At 42.5% G+C, this 21579-nt stretch overlaps 1 protein-coding gene across 1 annotated transcript in view; it reads left to right on the forward strand.

The window, feature by feature from the left end:
• The window catches only part of TMPRSS15 (transmembrane serine protease 15), a 459995-nt gene that overhangs the window by 295836 nt on the left and 142580 nt on the right, over positions 1 to 21579 (forward strand). Inside the window, exon 17 of the mRNA XM_069760884.1 lies at positions 20627 to 20737. Within this exon, the coding sequence (XP_069616985.1) occupies positions 20627 to 20737 (111 nt within the window). The remainder of the gene's footprint in view (positions 1 to 20626; positions 20738 to 21579) is intronic.

Raw genomic sequence — 21579 nt, forward strand, 5'->3', positions numbered from 1 at the left:
AGGCAAGGTAGGCTTATTTTCTATCTTCAGGCTAGCTAGTTTCTCAGGCTGTGCCGAGTTGCATAGGGAGCGTTAGGCGCAATCCACGGCTGCCTCTAGTGTGGTTGGAGAGGATTAGGGATTGCGGTCAGCAGAGTTCCCACGTCTCAGAGCTCGTTCTATGTTTTTGGGTTATAGTCAGGTCACTGTATGTGCTCTGACTTCTATGTCCATTGTGGTACTGAATTACCTTATCATAACAGAGAACGTGGAAGGAACGGACGACGGCCGTTTCGTCGTCCGTTTTGTGCTGCTGCACTTCTCCGGGTCCCGTAGAAGTGCAGCAGCATGAAACGGCCATCGTCCGTTCCTTCCACGTTCTCCCTTAAAATTACCTGCATGTATTTCCAATAAAGGCTCGTAATTCATAAGGACTGGTGAGCGCACTTCTATTTTTTCTGCTTGGATGTTCGTAACAATGATAAATGTAAGGTTATACACATGGGAAGAAGGAATCAATATCACCATTACACACTGAACGGGAAACCACTGGGTAAATCTGACAGGGAGAAGGACTTGGGGATCCTAGTTAATGATAAACTTACCTGGAGCAGCCAGTGCCAGGCAGCAGCTGCCAAGGCAAACAGGATCATGGGGTGCATTAAAAGAGGTCTGGATACACATGATGAGAGCATTATACTGCCTCTGTACAAATCCCTAGTTAGACCGCACATGGAGTACTGTGTCCAGTTTTGGGCACCGGTGCTCAGGAAGGATATAATGGAACTAGAAAGAGTACAAAGTAGGGCAACAAAATTAATAAAGGGGATGGGAGAACTACAATACCCAGATAGATTAGCGAAATTAGGATTATTTAGTCTAGAAAAAAAGACGACTGAGGGGCGATCTAATAACCATGTATAAGTGTATAAGGGGACAATACAAATATCTCGCTGAGGATCTGTTTATACCAAGGAAGGTGACGGGCACAAGGGGGCATTCTTTGTGTCTGGAGGAGAGAAGGTTTTTCCACCAACATAGAAGAGGATTCTTTACTGTTAGGGCAGTGAGAATCTGGAATTGCTTGCCTGAGGAGGTGGTGATGGCGAACTCAGTCGAGGGGTTCAAGAGAGGCCTGGATGTCTTCCTGGAGCAGAACAATATTGTATCATACAATTATTAGGTTCTGTAGAAGGACGTAGATCTGGGGATTTATTATGATGGAATATAGGCTGAACTGGATGGACAAATGTCTTTTTTCGGCCTTACTAACTATGTTACTATGTTACTATGTTACTTATCATTCTGATGCATATTGATGGGTAATGCGTCTGCCTCGAGGCGTTTCTCCTTGGGTGCTTCATCAGGAGGCTACAGTTGTTTGATAGGAAGTACAGATGCAGGAGGATGGTCAGAAACCCATCAATGTTCATCATTAGTAGCCTAGTTTCTCATTGTCTACAGTAGTCTAGGCTCCCTGTAGACATATAAGCACAGGGTCTGCAGGGCAAATGAGGGCTAGCCACCGCAGAGTGGGGGCTCCAAACATCGTATTTATGGTGCCATCCTTCCCTGGTGGGCAGGGATGGTTTAGTGGACAAGTAAGGCAACCTTGGCCATGTGTGGTAGTAGCACAGCAAAAAAAGAAAAAGGTTCCAGCTTCCAATGATAAAATGCATAATTTTAATCCAACATTGTTAAAATTTGCGCCGGTCGAAACGCGTCGCTCGTCTCACCAGTGCCATGGTGGTGTCCCAGGAGTAATCCTGATTTTAACAATGTTGGATTAAAATTTTGCATTTTATCATTGGAAGCTGGAACCTTTTTCTTATTTTGCTGTGCAACATGCTACGTCTCATCAGGACGGAGTCCTGGGCTTCCAACATCAATCGGTGAGCTGGCTTTTTTGTTTTTCTTTTGCATGTGTGGTAGTACCTGGGATATCTCCTATAGAGCTAATTTAGTCCACTTGTCCCTCCTGCTACCTTTCAACTCATCCCCTTATACTCTGGCATATGTAGGAGGAGACAAAGATAGTGGCTCTCTATTGGAGTACTTGTGACTGTTTCAAGACATGGTTTAAGTACAGCTCTGGCAAAAATTAAGAGACCACCACATCAAATCCCTGTCATGGGCAGCCAAATCTCCAGACCTTAACCCCACGGAAAACCTCTGGAATATAATCAAGAGGATGATGCCATCAAACAAAGAACTGCTTAATTTTTTGCGCCAGAAACAGTGTGAAAGACTGGTGGAAAGCATGCCAAGACGCATGAAGGCTGTGATCAAAAATCATGGTTATTCCACAAAATATTGATTTCTGAACTCTTCCTGAGTTAAAACATTAGTATTGTTGTTTCTAAATGATTATGAACTTGTTTTCTTTGCATTATTTGAGGTCTGAAGACACTGTTTGTTTTTTATTTTGGCCATTTTTCTTTGTCAGAAAAAAATACCAAATTTATTGCTTGGAAATCCGTAGACATGTTGTCAGACGTTTAAAGAATAAAAAAAACAATTTACATTTTACTCAAAAATATACCTATAAAGAGAAAAATCAGACAAACTGAACATTTTGCAGTGGTCTCTTAATTTTTGCCAGAGCTGTATATTCTGAAATTATCTGTATGTCCATCACTGTTTTTGTGCACAGAGGGCTTCCTTAGATATTATCTTAGATTTTCTAATAAACATATGTTTTAAGGGTTAAATGGTCACACTTTTAGTCCCTTATTATTATTTATAGCTTCCTAGCACTTGTGAGACCTTCCTTGAACTTCTCCATTCACTTATACACACTTCTTACGGACAAAACACTTTCTCAGTACTGTGCACAAAGTCTTAGAAATATTGGTGCTAGATATACCCTCAGAAAACAAAAAAATTATTATAACCCTTAACATATAGACAACCTGATCCACCAAATCAAGAACACTCTTTGGTATTTAACTTATAGACATTTATCCCTTACTAGGATGTCCACGTTCCCAAAACAGGAATATGTTTGAGGGTTGTCAGAATGAGAAAACCTTTATTATTAATACTCCATAGAAAAAATACAAAATAAATGAGTTGCATTATATAAAATGCATTTGAAAGACAAATGTGCTGAATTGTTCAACAAAATGTTTTATAGCTTTGAGAATAAAAAAAATGTCAATTTTAATTGAACTACAAAATATTATGATGTTTTTTTTATCACTAATTAGCTGGCAGCATGACGGATATTATTGCTTACATGTGTCTGTGTTTATTATCCAGAAACAAGAGCACAACTTGTTTTATCCTTGTAAACTGCTAGCCCATTCCCAGAGACAAAAATCTAAAGGAATATTAATAAATTAGTGATGAGCGAGTGTACTCGTTGCTCGGGTTTTCCAGAGCACGCTCGGGTGACCTCCGAGTATTTATGACTGTTTGGAGATTTAGATTTCATACCCGCAGCTGAATGATTTACAGCTACTAGACAGCTTGCAGACATGTGGGGATTCTCTAGCAACCAGGCAACCCCCACATGTACTCAGCATGGCTAGTAGCTGCAAATCATTCAGCTGCCGCAATTTAAACTAAATCTCCGAACACTAACAAATACTCAGAGACCACCCGAGCGTGCTCAGGAAAAAACGAGCAACTAGTATACTCGCTCATCACTATTAATAATATTAATAATCTTAAAGGGGTATTGTAGTTTTAGCAAATGTCACTTACCATATTTTTCAGTTTATAAGATACACTTTTTCCCCCAAATTTGGGGGGGAAATGGGGGTGCATCTAATAATGCAAATTTACCTTACCGACTGAGTGGAGCAATGTACCAGGGTCGCTGCTGGAGGAGGCAAGAGTGGAGAATTGCTGCAGGTCGCAGGCTGGGATGAGGGAGTGTCAGGATGTGCAACGTTACGAGTGTTCGGTGGTGTGGGGGCTCTTCTGACATTTTGTGAAAGCCCGGAGCCCCCACACTTCCATGGTTTACTGTGCGGTGGACTCTGGGAAAATGGCTGCCGGAGGCGGGGCATGCATAGATGGAGATCTCGGCACCAAGATCTCCATCTGAGAAGTACTCAGCCATGTTATTTGCGAGCGAGACCCTATACTGTCCATTTGAAAAACATCATTGTGAAGAAGACCTAAATGGGAAAAATTACACAATTAGAGTAATAATAATAACATAATACATGTTTTAATGTTATATAATTAGTCAATATCAACCAATATGAAGACCTCTGCTTGCTTCTTTGGAAACTTTCTCAACATGACTGTAAAAGTGTGACAGGAGACGTAATATGCTTCTCCTCTTAAAGACAATGTCTGCAAGGAGTATATTTAAATATGTGTTGCGATTGCATTTTGTGAACAGTGGGAATCTGTGTAGAATTCTATAGGCACTAAGTGTTAAGGTACCTTCACACTCAGCAACTTTACAATGAGAACGACAACGATCTGTAACGTTGCAGCGTCCTGGATAGCGATCTCGTTGTGTTTGACAGGCAGCAGCGATCTGGATCCCGCTGTGACATCGCTGGTCGGAGCTAGAAGTCCAGAACTTTATTTCATCGTCAGGTCGGCGTGTATCGTCATGTTTGACAGCAAAAGCAACGATGCCAGCAATGTTTTACATGGAGCTGGATCGCTCCTGCATCGTTCTGGAGCTGCTGTGTTTGACGTCTCTACAGCGACCTAAACAACGACGCTCCAGCGATCGGCTCGCTGTCTATATCGCTGCAGCGTCGCCTGAGTGTGACGGTACCTTTAGTGTTAATGTAATGTATTTATCAGTAATCTATAGTCTTGTTAAGTACTGATGCTGCTGTGTAAATACTGTAAAGGTAATGCCTATTGTGAGTAACATGCACTCAGCTCAGGTTTATTTAAAGTATAGGACATAGTTTTAAGTTTAGGACTAGCACAGATTAGACAGTAGAAGGTGTGTAATACACATAGTGCATACTGTTATAAGATAGGGACTGTAATTAGTAGGTGAAAGGTTAAGTGTGCCCAGCAACCTATTGCTGGGGCAGACAGAATAAAGAGACAGATAATAATTTCTCCATCCAAAAGTGGGAGGGGTTAGAGCAAGTAAAAGGCAACCACTTTCTGGTTTTAGTTAGCTAGTGAAATAGTTCATTGGTGAAAGTTGCTAATGGGAGTTCAAAGTGCAGTGGGCTAGCAGAAGGAAGTACAAGTTGTGCTGAGTGGTATGATGTCTTACAAAACTCCCTGAGGATATTCCTGCAACATGTGGAGCTCAAGGCTTGAATTGGTGGCTGCTGTCCCCAAAATTGCATGATACAATCTGATTCACTTCAACTGTCAAGTAAACTTTCAAAGGCTGAAACTAACCAGTTGTCCTCTGAGTTGTGTGCAGTAGTGATGGGTGAAACCGTGGCGGTCCGGGTACAGTGGGTAGCACCAAACATCTAAAAAAAATTTCAGGTTGGGTATCAGAACAGTGCCCAAACCCAATCCCAGACCCCATTCAATGCAATGGAAAACAACGCTGCTAGCAGTGTTTTTTTGTCTCACCGCAAGTGCAAAACCGCAAGTGCCGCACATGTCCGCAAATAGACATCACTACCTGTCCCTGCACCTTGCTAGTTCGTCCCTAACCATCCCTCCCTGACCTAAAACTACACTATAAAGCTTTACAAAAACAATTTATTAACTGACATATTCCTATGATAATGAGGGCTCCAGGCTACGGCGTAGACTGGGGCGGGCAGTCTCCGAGTTTCCATTCTCTCGCTGTGCACACCCTCAGTCCCTGCCTCACTGCCTCACTGCCTGTGCACAGACATCCCTCCACCGGACCCCGGTAATCACCATTTGCAGTAGCATACCGGCAGAGGTGTATGTCGGTTTTCTGGCACCCGGGGAAAGAATTCATTTTGGCACCCCCCCCCCAGCACACATGCGATTTGCACACTTGTACCAACGAGATTCTCTTCCTAATACTCTCAATGTTCAGTGAAAAACAGAGAAGCAGAAGAAAAGCTCGTTGTCGCAGGACCATAAGTGTGAAAGTCGCATGTGAGTGAAGTGTCCATGTGACAACTACTGGAACCTGCAGAGCTGAATCCTGACATCTCAGGCTTCTGAATTCTCACAACTAATGTACTGCACACTTTTAGGATTCTCCCTTGCCAGTGGACAGTCATGTCAGCACAAGCATGTGATTTGTATATTTCTGACTACATTCCGACTAGACGTTCCCGGCCTCACTCAGTTCATTTTCATAGAACGAGGCCACACATGTCGAGTTAGCACGTGACCGCATGTATGTAATTCGCCAGCATGAGAGAATCCTAACAGCATGCAGTGTGCACTGTGAGAAGTCAGAAGTCTGCAGTCACAAAGAATGAGTGCAGACTTATCACAAACCTGGACATCCCCTTTAATGCTCCTAACATAAATAAAACATGAGAGTTAGTTAGTATCACAAATAACATTTACATCCAGGTACCTGATAGATGACGTCGCCTCTGGAGCCGTTCTCCTTCTTTTCTTCATCTTGTCCAGACCCCATAATGAGTTTTCTCATCCATAGCCGTCTCTGCAGACCTCCATCTTCTCCGCTCTTTTGCAGAAAATCTCCACATGATGCCCTTAAAGATACAAGTGTCTCCTAAATGAAAAACTGCCCTTCACTATATTGTATGCACAAAACATGACCCCCACACTGTCCCTCCTATGGTACATGCTCTTTACTCTCCTTTCCATACTGGCCCCCTCTTCACACTGTCCACTCACACTGTGTCCCCCCTATAGGGACCAGTATTTATACTGTACTCTCTCATTACACTCCTCCTCCTTGGTGTACTGTCTGCTCCTGGCTGTGCCCTTACACTGTCCCCCATGCTACAAACCCTCTACTCAGATTCTATTCTGTGCCCACTCACTTTTCTCCCCCATACTGTCTCATCACACTATTCCCCTCCCTCCTCATACTGTCTCCTCTCACATCCCTCCTGTTTGCCATACTTTCTCCTCATATATTTACCCCCTCGCTTTCTATACTTCCGGTGCACCTGACTGCCCATACTGTGTCTGCACACATCCCATCACCCTCACTCCCCGTACTCTGTCCACATACATTTTTCACATCGCTACTCATACTGTGCCCGCATACATTCCCCATTCACTCCCCATACTGTCTGCACCCATCCTCCGTACTGTTTCCTCATACATGCCCCCCATTGCCCATACATGCCCCCATTCCCCTGTACTGTTTCCTCATACCTGCCCCCATTGCCTAGTACTGCTTCCTCATACATGCCCCCCATTCCCCAGTACTGTTTCCTCATACATGCCCCCCATGCCACCATACTGTTTCCCCATCTGCCCCTTTGCTCTTCATTTTGTGTCCTCAAATATCCCCCCACATATTAAATCCTCTATCCCCACTCCAATTCTCCCCACACATAACAAATCCCCCTATCCTCACTCAAATTGTCCCCACACACAATAAATCCCTCCAACCTCACTCCAATTGTCCCCACACATAATAAATCCCCTCATCCCCACTCAAACTCACCACACACATAATAAATCCCTCCATCCCCACTCAAATTGTCCCCCCCTCTCATCTTGTATGAATGGCTCAGCTTCCCCCCTCCTCCCATCTTGTATGAATGGCTCAGCTTTCCTCCCCCTTGTAAGAATGGCTCAGCTTCCCCCTTGTATGAATGGCCCAGCTATCCCCCCTTGTATGAATGGTTCAGCTCTCCCCCTTGTATGAATGGCTCAGCTTTCCTCCCCCTTGTATGAATGGCTCAGCTTTCCCCTCTTGTATGAATGGCCCAGATTCCCCCTTTATATGAATGGCTCATCTCTCCCCCTTGTATGAATGGCTCAGCTTTCCTCCCCCTTCTTTAAATGGCTCAGCTTTCCCCCTCTTGTATGAATGGCTCAGCTTTCCTCCTCCTTGTATGAATGGCTCAGCTCTCCCCCTTTGTATGAATGGTTCAGCTTTCCCCCTTGTATGAATGACTCAGCTCTCCCCCTTGTATGAATGGCTCAGCTTCCCCCTTGTATGAATGGCCCAGCTATCCCCCCTTGTATGAATGGTTCAGCTCTCCCCCTTGTATGAATGGCTCAGCTTTCCTCCCCCTTGTATGAATGGCTCAGTTTTCCCCCCTTGTATGAATGGCCCAGCTTCCCCCTTTATATGAATGGCTCATCTCTCCCCCTTGTATGAATGGCTCAGCTTTCCTCCCCCTTCTTTGAATGGCTCAGCTTTCCCCTTCTTGTATGAATGGCTCAGCTTTCCTCCTCCTTGTATGAATGGCTCAGCTCTCCCCCTTTGTATGAATGGTTCAGCTTTCCCCCCTTGTATGAATGACTCAGCTCTTCCCCTTGTATGAATGGCTCAGCTTTCCCCCTTGTATGAATTGCTCAGCTTTTCCCCCCTTGTATGAATGGTTCAGCTTTCCCCCCCTTGTATGAATGACTCAGCTCTCCCCCTTGTATGAATGGCTCAGCTTTCCCCCTTGTATGAATTGCTCAGCTTTTCCCCCCTTGTATGAATGGTTCAGCTTTCCTCCCCTTGTATGAATGGCTCAGCTCTCCCCCTTGTATGAATGGCTCAGTTTCCACCCCCTTGCATGAATGACTCTGCTCTCCCCCTTGTATGAATGGCTCAGCTTTCCCCCTTGTATGAATTGCTCAGCTTTTCCCCCCTTGTATGAATGGTTCAGCTTTCCTCCCCTTGTATGAATGGCTCAGCTCTCCCCCTTGTATGAATGGCTCAGTTTCCACCCCCTTGCATGAATGACTCAGTTTCCTCCCCATAGTATGAATGGCCCAGCTTTTTTCCCCCCCTTGTATGAATGGCTCAGTTTCCTCCCCCTTGTCTGAATGGCTCTGCTCTCCCCCTTGTATGAATGGCTCAGCTTTCCCCCCCTTGTATGAATGGTTCAGCTTTCCTCCCCTTGTATGAATGGCTCAGCTCTCCCCCTTGTATGAATGGCTCTGCTTTCCTCCCCCTTGTATGAATAGCTCAGCTATCCCATCCTTGTATAAATGGCTCAGTTTCCTCCCCCTTGTATGAATGGCTCAGTTTCCTCCCCATAGTATGAATGGCCCAGCTTTTTTCCCCACCTTGTATGAATGGCTCAGTTTCCTCCCCCTTGTCTGAATGGCTCTGCTCTCCCCCTTGTATGAATGGCTCAGCTTTCCCCGGCTCATGCTCCCATCTTGCATGCATGGCTAGCTCCCCCATCCTTCATCCTCCCCCCATTCTCCCTGGCTGTCATACTCACCTTTCCACAATGCGCCGAACCTAGGTCTGTCCTTGCACGGCAGCTACTTCCTGTGTGAACTTTCCCCCCTTGTGTGAATGGCTCAGCTTTCCTCTCCCCTTGTATGAATGGCTCAGCTCTCCCCCCTTGTATGAATGGCTCAGCTTTCCTCTCCCTTGTATGAATGGCTCAGCTTTCCTCCCCTTGTATGAATGGCTCAGCTTTCCTCCCCCTTGTATGAATGGCCCAGCTTTCCCCCGCTTGTATGAATGGCTCAGTTTCCTCCTCCTTGTATGAATGGCTCAGCTCTACCCCCTTGTATGAATGGCTCAGTTTCCTCCCCCTTGCATGAAAGGCTCAGTTTGCTCCCCCTTGTATGAATGGCTCAGTTTCCTCCCATTGTAAGAATGGCCAAGCTTTTGTCCCCCTTGTATGAATGGCTCAGTTTCCTCCCCCTTGTATGAATGGCTCAGCTCTCCCCCTTGTATGAATGGCTCAGCTTTCCCCAGCTCCTGCTCCCATCTTGCACGCATGGCTCGCTCCCCCATCTTTCATCCTCCCCCCCGTCCTCCCTGGCTGTCATACTCACCTTTCCAAAACGCGCCGAACCCAGCTCTGTCCTGGCGCAGCAGCTTCTTCCTGGGTGAGTGGTTACATGGTACCGCTCATTAAGGTGATGAATATGCATCCATATTCATCACCTTAATGAGCGGTACCACGTGACTGCTCATTCAGGACAAGCTGCAGGCGCTGAGACCAGGCATCGCTGGAGTAGGTGAGTATGACGTCCTCAAGCAGGGGGTTCTGAGGTGGGAGGCGGGCGGGCGCAAGTGGAGAGGAGACCCCAGACTTAAATTTAAAAAAAAAAAAGAACAGAAGAACAGAACAAAAAGCTTGCTCAGGTGCCGCCCCCCGCATCGTCCCGCCCTAGGCACGTGCCCTCAAGTGCCTAGTGGCAAATGCAGCCCTGATTAAACCCCTTTCCGACATCGGACGTAATAGTACTCTAATGTCCGACTTCCTCCCTTTGATGTGGGCTTCGACGGTGAACCCACATCTTTCCCTGCACATGACGGCTGTTTTGAACATGGCAGCTGACATGTGCCCACAACAGCTCTTACAGCGGCATTTAACATGCACTTCTGGCAATCATGCAAGAAATCTGCCCATCTCATGTGATCGTGGGTCACAGGTGTGTTGGCATGACAACCAGAGGTCTCTTGGAGACCTCTATGGTTATCACTGCCGGTTTGATGTGAGCAAGTGAGTAATACAGCTAAATACAGGCGAACTGATCATCGCCTCTATGTAGCTGAGCTGATCGAGTTATGGCAGCTTCTAGTCTCCCATGAGGACTATTGAAGCAGGCCAAAAGTAAAAAAAAAAAAAGTAAAAAAAAAAGATCAAATCACCCCCCTTTTGCCCCATTCAAAATAAAACAATAAAAAAAATCAAACATGCACATATTTGGTATTACTGCGTTCAGAATCACCTGATCTATCAATAAAAAAAGGATTAACCTGATCGCTAAGCGGCATAGCGAGAAAAAAGTCAAAACGCCAGAATTACGTTTTTTGGTCGCCGCGACATTGCATTAAAATGCAATAACAGGCGATCAAAAGATTGTACCTGCACCAAAATGGTATCACCAAAAATAAGCCCTCACCCAACCTGAGATCATGAAAAATGGAGACGCTAAAGATATCAGAGTCCAGAGTAAAGAGAAAAAAATGCAATCGCACAGCCGCTATACGCTAGACCCTTACTGCTCCAGGGGCAAAAAAATGCACTGTTTAAGCCTTTTTGTCAGAAAACAAACTAAACAAAAAAACCGCTGAAAAGATTATACCTTGGTGCTGCTTAAGAAAAACAGATCCAATATGATACATAAGAAGAGACTGAAAGCGCACTCACCGGTATTTGAACAATCAAAGCGGTTTATTCACATGAGATCATGCGGTGCAGGGAGGGTATGTGAATACAAAGAGGATGACAGCTGTTTCGTGATAGGTGAGCACTTCAACAGATCCAATGGCGAGTGAAGAGAGAGAGGGCCTTTTAACTAAATAGTCTTCCGGTCCCTCCCATTATTCACTTCGTCATAATGAACAATTAGTCACTATCCGGAGGAAAAAAGGGGGAGTGAAACAGTGAAAAGTTAAAATACAAAAATAAAGATATCAGAATATCGCACATTTTATTTTATTTTAACGAAGTTTGGACTTTCTTTTCACCACTTCGAAAAGAACCTTGACATGTTTGGTGTCTATGAACTCGAAATAACCTGGAAAATCATAATTGAAGGTCAATTTTAGCATTTAGTGAATCTATTAAAAAATCCAAACAAACAAATGTGGAATTGCACTTTTTTTGCAATTTCACCGCACTTGGAATTTTTTTCTCATTTTCTAATACAGGACATGGTAAAAACAATGGTGTCGTTCAAAAGTACAACTTGGCCCGCAAAAAACAAGCCCTCTCACAGCCATATTGACAGAAAAATAAAAACATTATGGCTCTGGGAAGAAGGGGAGCGAAAAACGAAAACGCAAAAACGAAAATACCTCCGGTGGTTAAGGGGTTAAATAAATAATTGAAAATATATGGCATGGGGTCCCCCATTTTTCACAACCAGCCAAACAAAAGCCAACAGCTGGGGGGTTGTATTCTCATACCAGCATGGATAATGGCCCACAAAGCTTAAAAATAGCATCCTGCAGATGCCCCAGAAAAGAAGCACCTGTTAGATGCACCAATTCCGATTCTTTGCCTGGCTCTTCCCAATTGCCCTTCTGTTGTGGTATATAGGACAATGGTTATGTGGTAGATGTCGACTGACATCAAGCCCACAGGTTACTAATGGAGAGGCATCTAATAGACACCCACATTACTAACCCCATAGTTAGAGTGTAAAAAAGACACAGTTGTCATGATTAAGGGAGCTTAGTCTCCAGAAAAGCGTTGAGATTCTTACCCATATGGTTCGTGCTGAAGTCTGTATCCTCCATGTTTATAGTTTGTGAATAAAGAAATTTCTTTTTTACGGATTCGGTGAAGCTGGACATTCCTTTTTTTTTTTTTTATTCTACACGGCTGGACACAGCGGGTCCGTGCTCCCGAAGTTTGGCTTATGCATCACGGGTGAGCTGGCTTATTTTTCCTCTTAAAAAAGACACTGCCAAAAAAAAAAAATCCTTTAATTGAAATAATGACACAGACTCCTTTATTTGAAATAAAAATAAAAAAGCAGTTATGTTCACCTTTAAAACAGGAAATATTAAACATCCATTTTACTATATCAATAGTAAAAGAATAAAAACTGAAAATGTAGGCCCCTTAAAAAATAGTGAGGAAAGAATGGTTGTAGATGACGAGGAAAAAGCTAACATATTAAACACCTTCTTCTCCACGGTATTCACGGTGGAAAATGAAATGCTAGGTGAAATCCCAAGAAACAATGAAAACCCTATATTAAGGGTCACCAATCTAACCCAAGAAGAGGTGCGAAACCGGCTAAATAAGATTAAAATAGATAAATCTCCGGGTCCGGATGGCATACACCCACGAGTACTAAGAGAACTAAGTAATGTAATAGATAAACCATTATTTCTTATTTTTAGTGACTCTATAGCGACAGGGTCTGTTCCGCAGGACTGGCGCATAGCAAATGTGGTGCCAATATTCAAAAAGGGCTCTAAAAGTGAACCTGGAAATTATAGGCCAGTAAGTCTAACCTCTATTGTTGGTAAAATATTTGAAGGGTTTCTGAGGGATGTTATTCTGGATTATCTCAATGAGAATAACTGTTTAACTCCATATCAGCATGGGTTTATGAGAAATCGCTCCTGTCAAACCAATCTAATCAGTTTTTATGAAGAGGTAAGCTATAGGCTGGACCACGGTGAGTCATTGGACGTGGTATATCTCGATTTTTCCAAAGCGTTTGATACCGTGCCGCACAAGAGGTTGGTACACAAAATGAGAATGCTTGGTCTGGGGGAAAATGTGTGTAAATGGGTTAGTAACTGGCTTAGTGATAGAAAGCAGAGGGTGGTTATAAATGGTATAGTCTCTAACTGGGTCGCTGTGACCAGTGGGGTACCGCAGGGGTCAGTATTGGGACCTGTTCTCTTCAACATATTCATTAATGATCTGGTAGAAGGTTTACACAGTAAAATATCGATATTTGCAGATGATACAAAACTATGTAAAGCAGTTAATACAAGAGAAGATAGTATTCTGCTACAGATGGATCTGGATAAGTTGGAAACTTGGGCTGAAAGGTGGCAGATGAGGTTTAACAATGATAAATGTAAGGTTATACACATGGGAAGAGGGAATCAATATCACCATTACACACTGAACGGGAAACCACTGGGTAAATCTGACAGGGAGAAGGACTTGGGGATCCTAGTTAATGATAAACTTACCTGGAGCAGCCAGTGCCAGGCAGCAGCTGCCAAGGCAAACAGGATCATGGGGTGCATTAAAAGAGGTCTGGATACACATGATGAGAGCATTATACTACCTCTGTACAAATCCCTAGTTAGACCGCACATGGAGTACTGTGTCCAGTTTTGGGCACCGGTGCTCAGGAAGGATATAATGGAACTAGAGAGAGTACAAAGGAGGGCAACAAAATTAATAAAGGGGATGGGAGAACTACAATACCCAGATAGATTAGCGAAATTAGGATTATTTAGTCTAGAAAAAAGACGACTGAGGGGCGATCTAATAACCATGTATAAGTATATAAGGGGACAATACAAATATCTCGCTGAGGATCTGTTTATACCAAGGAAGGTGACGGGCACAAGGGGGCATTCTTTGCGTCTGGAGGAGAGAAGGTTTTTCCACCAACATAGAAGAGGATTCTTTACTGTTAGGGCAGTGAGAATCTGGAATTGCTTGCCTGAGGAGGTGGTGATGGCGAACTCAGTCGAGGGGTTCAAGAGAGGCCTGGATGTCTTCCTGGAGCAGAACAATATTGTATCATACAATTATTAGGTTCTGTAGAAGGACGTAGATCTGGGTATTTATTATGATGGAATATAGGCTGAACTGGATGGACAAATGTCTTTTTTCGGCCTTACTAACTATGTTACTATGTTACTATGTTACTCCTCTTTACACCTAATCCACCGATGCCCATGTCCCCTGGAAAAGAAGAAAAATAATAAACAACCATTTCCCTCACCTGTCCGATATGAAGACAATCCATACCGTCCCCTTACCAGTCTGAGAGTACAATCCCCCAGCTATTTGCTTTACTTTGGCTGGTTGTGAAAAATGGGGGAGACCCCATGCTGTTTTTTAAATTACTTATTTAAATAATTTTAAAAAATGGCGTGATACCCCTCTATTCTTGACCAGCCATGTTAAAGCTGACAGCTGAGGGTTGCAGCCCGAACAGGGTTGCAGCCCAAAGCACCCAATGTTTCGTATGCCAAACCCGAACAGTAACATGGACTTCCTGGAGAGATCCATCTTCAGGGTCCATGCACAAACACTAGGTGTCCAGTTCAGACCCCGAACTTTACTGTTTGGGTTCGCCCATCTCTACTGTGCAGTTATTCCTGAGTATGCAAAACTGAAGACAGTGGATGCCTACAGCCGGAAAGTGTGTGTAATGCTTCTTACACGAGAGAGCACACTGGGACTGGGACACGATTTATTTGTAATGTACCAAGGCGTCATGGAGCAGCAGCTCAACTATCGCTACCGTCCTGGGCACTATACACGTCCATAGTTGCATACACGTGTAAGTTCTACATGTGGAGTGTTCAGCTTCCTATGCTATGATATTTTCTTCGGCATTGCCAAGTACAGAAATAGATAGCAGAATAAAATGAAATTAAACAATTTTGAAGATCATTTATGCACAATGGGTGAAGTAATTTGCCTTTTCATGCTTAGGCATTTTTAATATAGCAATCTACTCAGGCTGAAACAAATGTGTCCCTCTAGAGATATATTCTTTTCAAGAAGACATATTAGGTGTTGCGTGACTATATATTTCCTTAATTTGTCCTCCTCTCTTTTCTGAAATGCATTTACTTTGTTCAGCCAAAAGATGCTTTCTTTTGTGCTGTTTCAGCTCCTTTGTAGTTAATGTAGCTGAGAAGAGTCAAGCTTATTCTTTCTGCTTCATATATCATCAGCAATGGTGGCGAGAAAAGCAGAAATGATTATCAATAGGAGGATGATTATATTTGGTAATGATGTATGGAAAGAAAAAAATATGTTTATAGGATAATACAGTAATGCTGCCATTGTATAGAATGTACCAAATATTTCCATTGGAAAAGTGAAAATACTGTATATATATTGAGGATGGATAGACAGAGAGTTGCAAAGATAGATAGATAGATACCGTAGATAGATAGATAGATAGATAGATAGATCATTGATAGATAAATAAAGGTTAGATAGATTGATTGATAGATAGATAGATAGATAGATAGATAGATAGATAGATAGATAGATAGATCACAGATAAATAGAGATTAGATAGATCTGGGGTGGGAATCCTTTTTCTACCAAGGGCCATTTGGATATTTATACCATCCTTTGGGGGCCATACAAACTCCTCCCACAAAGTGCAGTGCCTTGCGAAAGTATTCGGCCCCATGGAACTTTTCAACCTTTTCCCACATATCATGCTTCAAACATAATGATACCAAATGTAAATTTTTGGTGAAGAATCAACAAGTGGAACACAATTGTCAAGTTGAACGAAATTTATTGCTTATTTGAAATTTTTGTGGAAATTCAAAAACTGAAAAGTGGAGCGTGCAATATTATTCGGCCCCTTTAACTTAATACTTTGTTGCGCCACCTTCTGCTGCGATTACAGCTGCAAGTCACTTGGGGTATGTCTCTATCAGTTTTGTACATCGAGAGAATGAAATTCTTGCCCATTCATCCTTGACAAATAGAGCGAGCTCAGTGAGGTTTGCTGGAGATCATTTTCACCCAGCAGTTTTCAGCTCTTTCCACAGATTCTCGATTGGATTGAGGTCTGGACTTTGACTTGGCCATTCTAACACCTGGATACGTTTATTTGTGAACCATTCCATTGTAGATTTTGCTTTATGTTTGGGATCATTGTCTTGTTAGAAGACAAATCTCCGTCCCAGTCTCACGTCTTTTGTTGCCAAAAAGTTCGATTTTAGTTTCATCTGACCAAAGCACCTTCTTCCACATGTTTGGTGTGTCTCTCAGGTGGCTTGTTGCAAACTTTAAACAACACTTTTTATGGATATCTTTGAGAAATCGCTTTCTTCTTGCCACTCTTCCATAAAGGCCAGATTTGTGCAGTGTACGACTGATTGTTGTCCTATGGACAGACTGTCCCACCTCAGCTGTAGGTCTCTGCAGTTCATCCAGAGTGATCATGGGCATCTTGGCTGCATCTCTGATCAGTCTTCTCCTTGTTTGAGATGAAAGTTTAGAGGGACGTCCGGGTCTTGGTAGATTTGCAGTGGTATGATACTCCTTCCATTTCAATATGATCGCTTGCACAGTTCTCCTTGCGATGTTTAAAGATTTGGAAATCATTTGGTATCCAAATCCAGCTTTAAACTTCTCCACAACAGTATCACGGACCTGCCTGTTGTGTTCCTTGGTCTTCATGATGCTCTCTGTGCTTCAAACATAATCCTGAGACTATAACAGAGCAGGTCAAGGAGACTTGATTACACACAGGTGGATTATATTTATCATCATTAGGCATTTAGCACAACATTGGATCATTCAGAGATCCACAATGAACTTCTGGAGTGAGTTTGCAGCACTGAAAATAAAGGGGCCGAATAATATCGCACGCCCCACGTTTCAGTTTTTGAATTTCTACAAAAATTTAAAACAACCAATAAATTTTGTTCAACTTCACAATTATGTTCCACTTGTTGTTGATTCTTCACCAAAAATTTACATTTGGTATCATTATGTTTGAAGCATGATATGTGGGAAAAGGTTGAAAAGTTCCATGGGGCCGAATACTTTTGCAAAGCACTGTACACCCTGACTTTGGCACTGGTGTCACAATTAGTGTTGAGCATTCCGATACCGCAAGTATCGGGTATCGGCCGATACTTGCGGTATCGGAATTCCGATACCGAGATCCGCGACGTCATTCTCATTCACAAAACTCCTAATTCTAGGAATTAAGGACCTGCGAATGGCGGCACGTGACCAATCAGAAGCCGCAACGTAATTCGCAGGTCCTGAAGGCGCTCATTTTAAACAAAGAAGCCGGCCGGTTACCAGCGTGATGTCAAGGGGCCGCCGGAGAGGTGAGCATATCAATATTTTTTATTTTAATTCTTTATTTTACACATCGCTATGGATCCCAGGGCCTGAAGGAGAGTTTCCTCTCCTTCAGACCCTGGGAACCATGAGAATACCTTCCAATACTTGATGTCCCATTGACTTGTATTGGTATCGGATATCGGTATCGGCGATATCCGATATTTTTCGGGTATCGGCCGATACTATCCGATACCGATACTTTCAAGTATCGGACGGTATCGCTCAACACTAGTCACAATGTAATCTTTCATTGAATGCCCTTCAGTGTTCAGTAGTGGACACTGCGTGTGTTCTAACAAAGCAAGAAGAAATGAATGAGCTTGTGGCAATCAAAATACAGCTCCCTGCCCAAGAATGCGGTCCCTGAGAATCTGCTTGGGGGCCTGATAAAAGGTCATTGAGGGCTGTAAATACCCCTAGGTCCTTGGGTTCCCCACCCCTGGGATAGGAAATGACCTCAAAAAGCCTCAATTAGAGATATTTTAAAGTAAGACAAAAATGCGATTGAAAGAAACTCAGGCAGTTCTCCATTTCAGTCTTTTAATAACTAAGAGTTTCATAATGATGCATTTTAATCTTGAGGCTCAAAGATCAGGGGTATTAATATGGAAAGAAAATAATAAAAGCGAGAGAGAAGGATTTAAGGAAGGAAGGAAATTATTAAAAATAAGGAAAGAAAGAAAAAAGAGAGAAAAAGATTATAAGAAAGATAAAGAAATTATAAGAAAGATAGAAGAAAGGGAAAGAAACTAGTAAGAAAAAAAGAAATAATTTAAAAAAAGTATGAAGAATATTCTGGACATTTTATGGCTGTGTTTCATAATCCTCTTTTTAATGAGGCATGCTGCAGTACTCACTCTGGACTAAAGTTCAAAATAGCAGAGTTAAAAAAGAAAAGGGCAAAAAAAAAAAATCAACATTTTACCTAAAATGTTAAGTGCGTTCAGCAAGTTATAAAACTCGAGAAGTGTGAAAAATGTCAATCATCTCTAGGCAAATTTAGCCTTGCACCTATTGTGAAATGAAATTGTATTGATGCTGAGAAGCTGATCTAAGAAAAGTTTGGAGAATGAAATTGCTACAAGTTATCGATGCATCAGATCTCGCACGGCGTTATATAATGTGAACTGTGGAGCATTAGACTGGATCTTAGGTATTTAGAAAGAAGGCAGTCAAAGGAAGGAACAGGGAAGATAGTAAGTAGGGAGGGAAGAAAGTAAGAACGAAGAAAGAAAGGTTGAAATAAAAGCAGGAGAAGGAAGATAAAAATATTAAAACTATTAAAAATTAAAAAATTAAAATATTTTGTAATAATAAATTCTGATGTCTGATTTTCAAAGTATCACAATAGTCCAGAAATGATGAATTCTGTTCATGAGCTAAGATCAGGAGCAAAGGAAGGCAGGCAGGAAGGAAGAGAAGAGGACAGGAAGGAAGGGAGGTGGGGTTAGACCTCTTTCACACTTCCGTCTTTCAGCTGCCATCACAATCCGTTGATTTTTTAGAATGCTGAATCCTGCATTTTCTCATAGACTTGTATTAGTGACTGATTGTGATGGATGGCCATCCGTTTCATCCGTCGTGCACTGGATCCTGCGTAAAAAAATGGTCTGTCAGGCAGACAAAACGTTCAGAGGAACGTTTTTTCTGCACGACGGAAAATTGGTCAGGGACACATCCTGTGCTGCCCGTCACTGGCTACAATGAAAGCCTATGGGTGCAGGATGCGTCGCTGACTGTGAAAAGCAGGAATCCAGCGATGGGTCCCGTCTTTTCAAACTGAGCATGCATGGAAGAATTTCCCATCAGGGAAATTTTCTCTCGCTCACTCTCTTTTTCTTATTACTATTGATGCTGCCTATGCAGCATCAATAGTAACAAGATATAATGTTAAAAATAATTAAAAAAATAAAACATTGCAATATTCTTACCTACCGACATCCCGCGCAGCGTCACCGATGCTCCCAGCAGCCAGCGTTCCTAGTAATACATTGCAAAATCTCGTGAGAACCTCGCGAGATTTCGCAATGTATTACTAGGAACACTAGTTGCCGGAAGCATCGCTGCGTGGGATGCCGGTAGGTGAGAATACTGCAATTTTTAATTTTTTTAACCGGGTTTGTGTTGTGTATGCGTTTTCGCAGCGGAAAACCGCTGCAAAGACGCATACACAACAGGTATTCCACAATCTGCACAGGATCCGTCATTTCAATGTCTTGACGGATAATGTGCAGATTTGGAAGACGGAAGTGGAAAGAAGCCTTAGAGGATGGGCAAAACAAAGGAAAGTAGATAACAGAAGGTAGGAAGAAGGGGAAGAAAAGAAGGCAGGATAAGTAAAGAAAAAATCAGGGCAGGAAGTTAGTAAGAGTAAGGAACAGAGGAAAGAAAGTAGAAAGAAGGTAAAGGAAAGAAGAAAAAAGAGAGGAAAAGAAGGAAGGATAGAAAGAAGAAGCGTGAAAACAAGCTGAAACGAAAGAGAGGGTAATCAAAGACATTTTTAATCTATGATGAATGCTGTCAGCTTATTTTATAATGAGGCATAAGAATTAAATGTGAATATGTAATACTCAGAACTTAAGTTCACAAAAACAGAGCAAAAAAGTAGTGAAAAAAGAAAAGCAACATCTAAGGTAACACGTCAGACGCATTCTGTGAGTGATGGAACTCTAAAACATGTCAATAATTTCTGAGCAAATTTAGACTTACACCTATTGTGAAATGAAATCGAATCGGTGCTGAGGATCTGGTCTAGGAAAGATTCGATAATGAAAGTGCTACAAGTTATCGATGCGACAGACGCTGCATGGCTCCATCTAGTATCATCTATTAGACTGGATGTGCAATTAGCAGAGATGACGAGGAAGACTAGGAGATGCATTCAGCAGTAATAGAGTTATGAGTGACATTGACGCCACATTCAGTCTCACCGTCGAGGGTCCGATTACTAATGTTTTAAAAGCTTGCTAAAAATAGATGTTAATATTATATCAGTGTGTTAATGTCTGTCTATTCGCTGTGTTACATCATTGCCATTTTAACAATGGCACAGTACACTTTTCATCATGGTTTATGTACCAAATATATCTTTTTTCCAGAGCGATGTGATCCATCTTCCTTCCAGTGTAATAGTGGGGAGTGCGTCTCATCGAGTCGTGTCTGTGATCATCACTCAGACTGTCCAGACGGTTCAGATGAAGCAAAATGTGGTAAGGTTGTGTGTCCAATGCTACACTAAGAAGGGATGCTGTTGCAACAGGGCCCTATACACCCCTTACCATAAGTTATTTTTGTCAAATTCAAAATAAAAATCAAACCCAACTTACCTTTTTTTCGATTTTCAAACTTCCTGCGAGAGATCTCTTGGTAAATGACAAACATCTCCTGTACCAAGAAAAGATCAGACATGTTGAAATTTAAGGTAACATAGAAACAAGAGATGCGGCACTCACCCAGTTAATGTGAAATCCAAGTCCTTTATTTTAACATTCAAAAGTTAAAAACATTGTTGAGGAACGGCAGGTAAATGCGATTGTGCTGGGAAAAAAGAACGGGCTTCTTTCCCCGCACCCTCTCATTCACCTGCCGTTCCTCAACAGTGTTCTTAACTTTTGGATCTTAAAATAAAGGACTTGGATTTCACACTAACTGGGTGAGTGCCGTGTCACTTTTTTCTATTTTACCTTGTCTTACCACATGCTTCATGATGCTGAGCACCAGACTGCAGTAGTGGAACACTGCCATTTATTGGTGATTATATGGATCATATCCCTCTCATATTGGTTTTGCCGTTTACCTTGTGCCATTCATTCTGCCTTTTTCTGAAGATTTGTTACATGTTGAAATTTAACATGCCTAATTATTTAAACTCCCAGCATCCGCCATTGTGTGAGTCAATAGACTTCATTTTACTATGGAATGCAAGTTCCGCTCTCTCGGTACCAACCTCTCACTCATAACACTTATGTTACTTAAAGAAGCACACACATCAAAATATTTACCCTCTTAATATATTGCAGTCATCATATTATATAGCACTTTGGACTTACAA

Source organism: Ranitomeya imitator, chromosome 3, assembly GCF_032444005.1.
Source record: "Ranitomeya imitator isolate aRanImi1 chromosome 3, aRanImi1.pri, whole genome shotgun sequence".
NCBI lineage: Eukaryota > Metazoa > Chordata > Amphibia > Anura > Dendrobatidae > Ranitomeya > Ranitomeya imitator.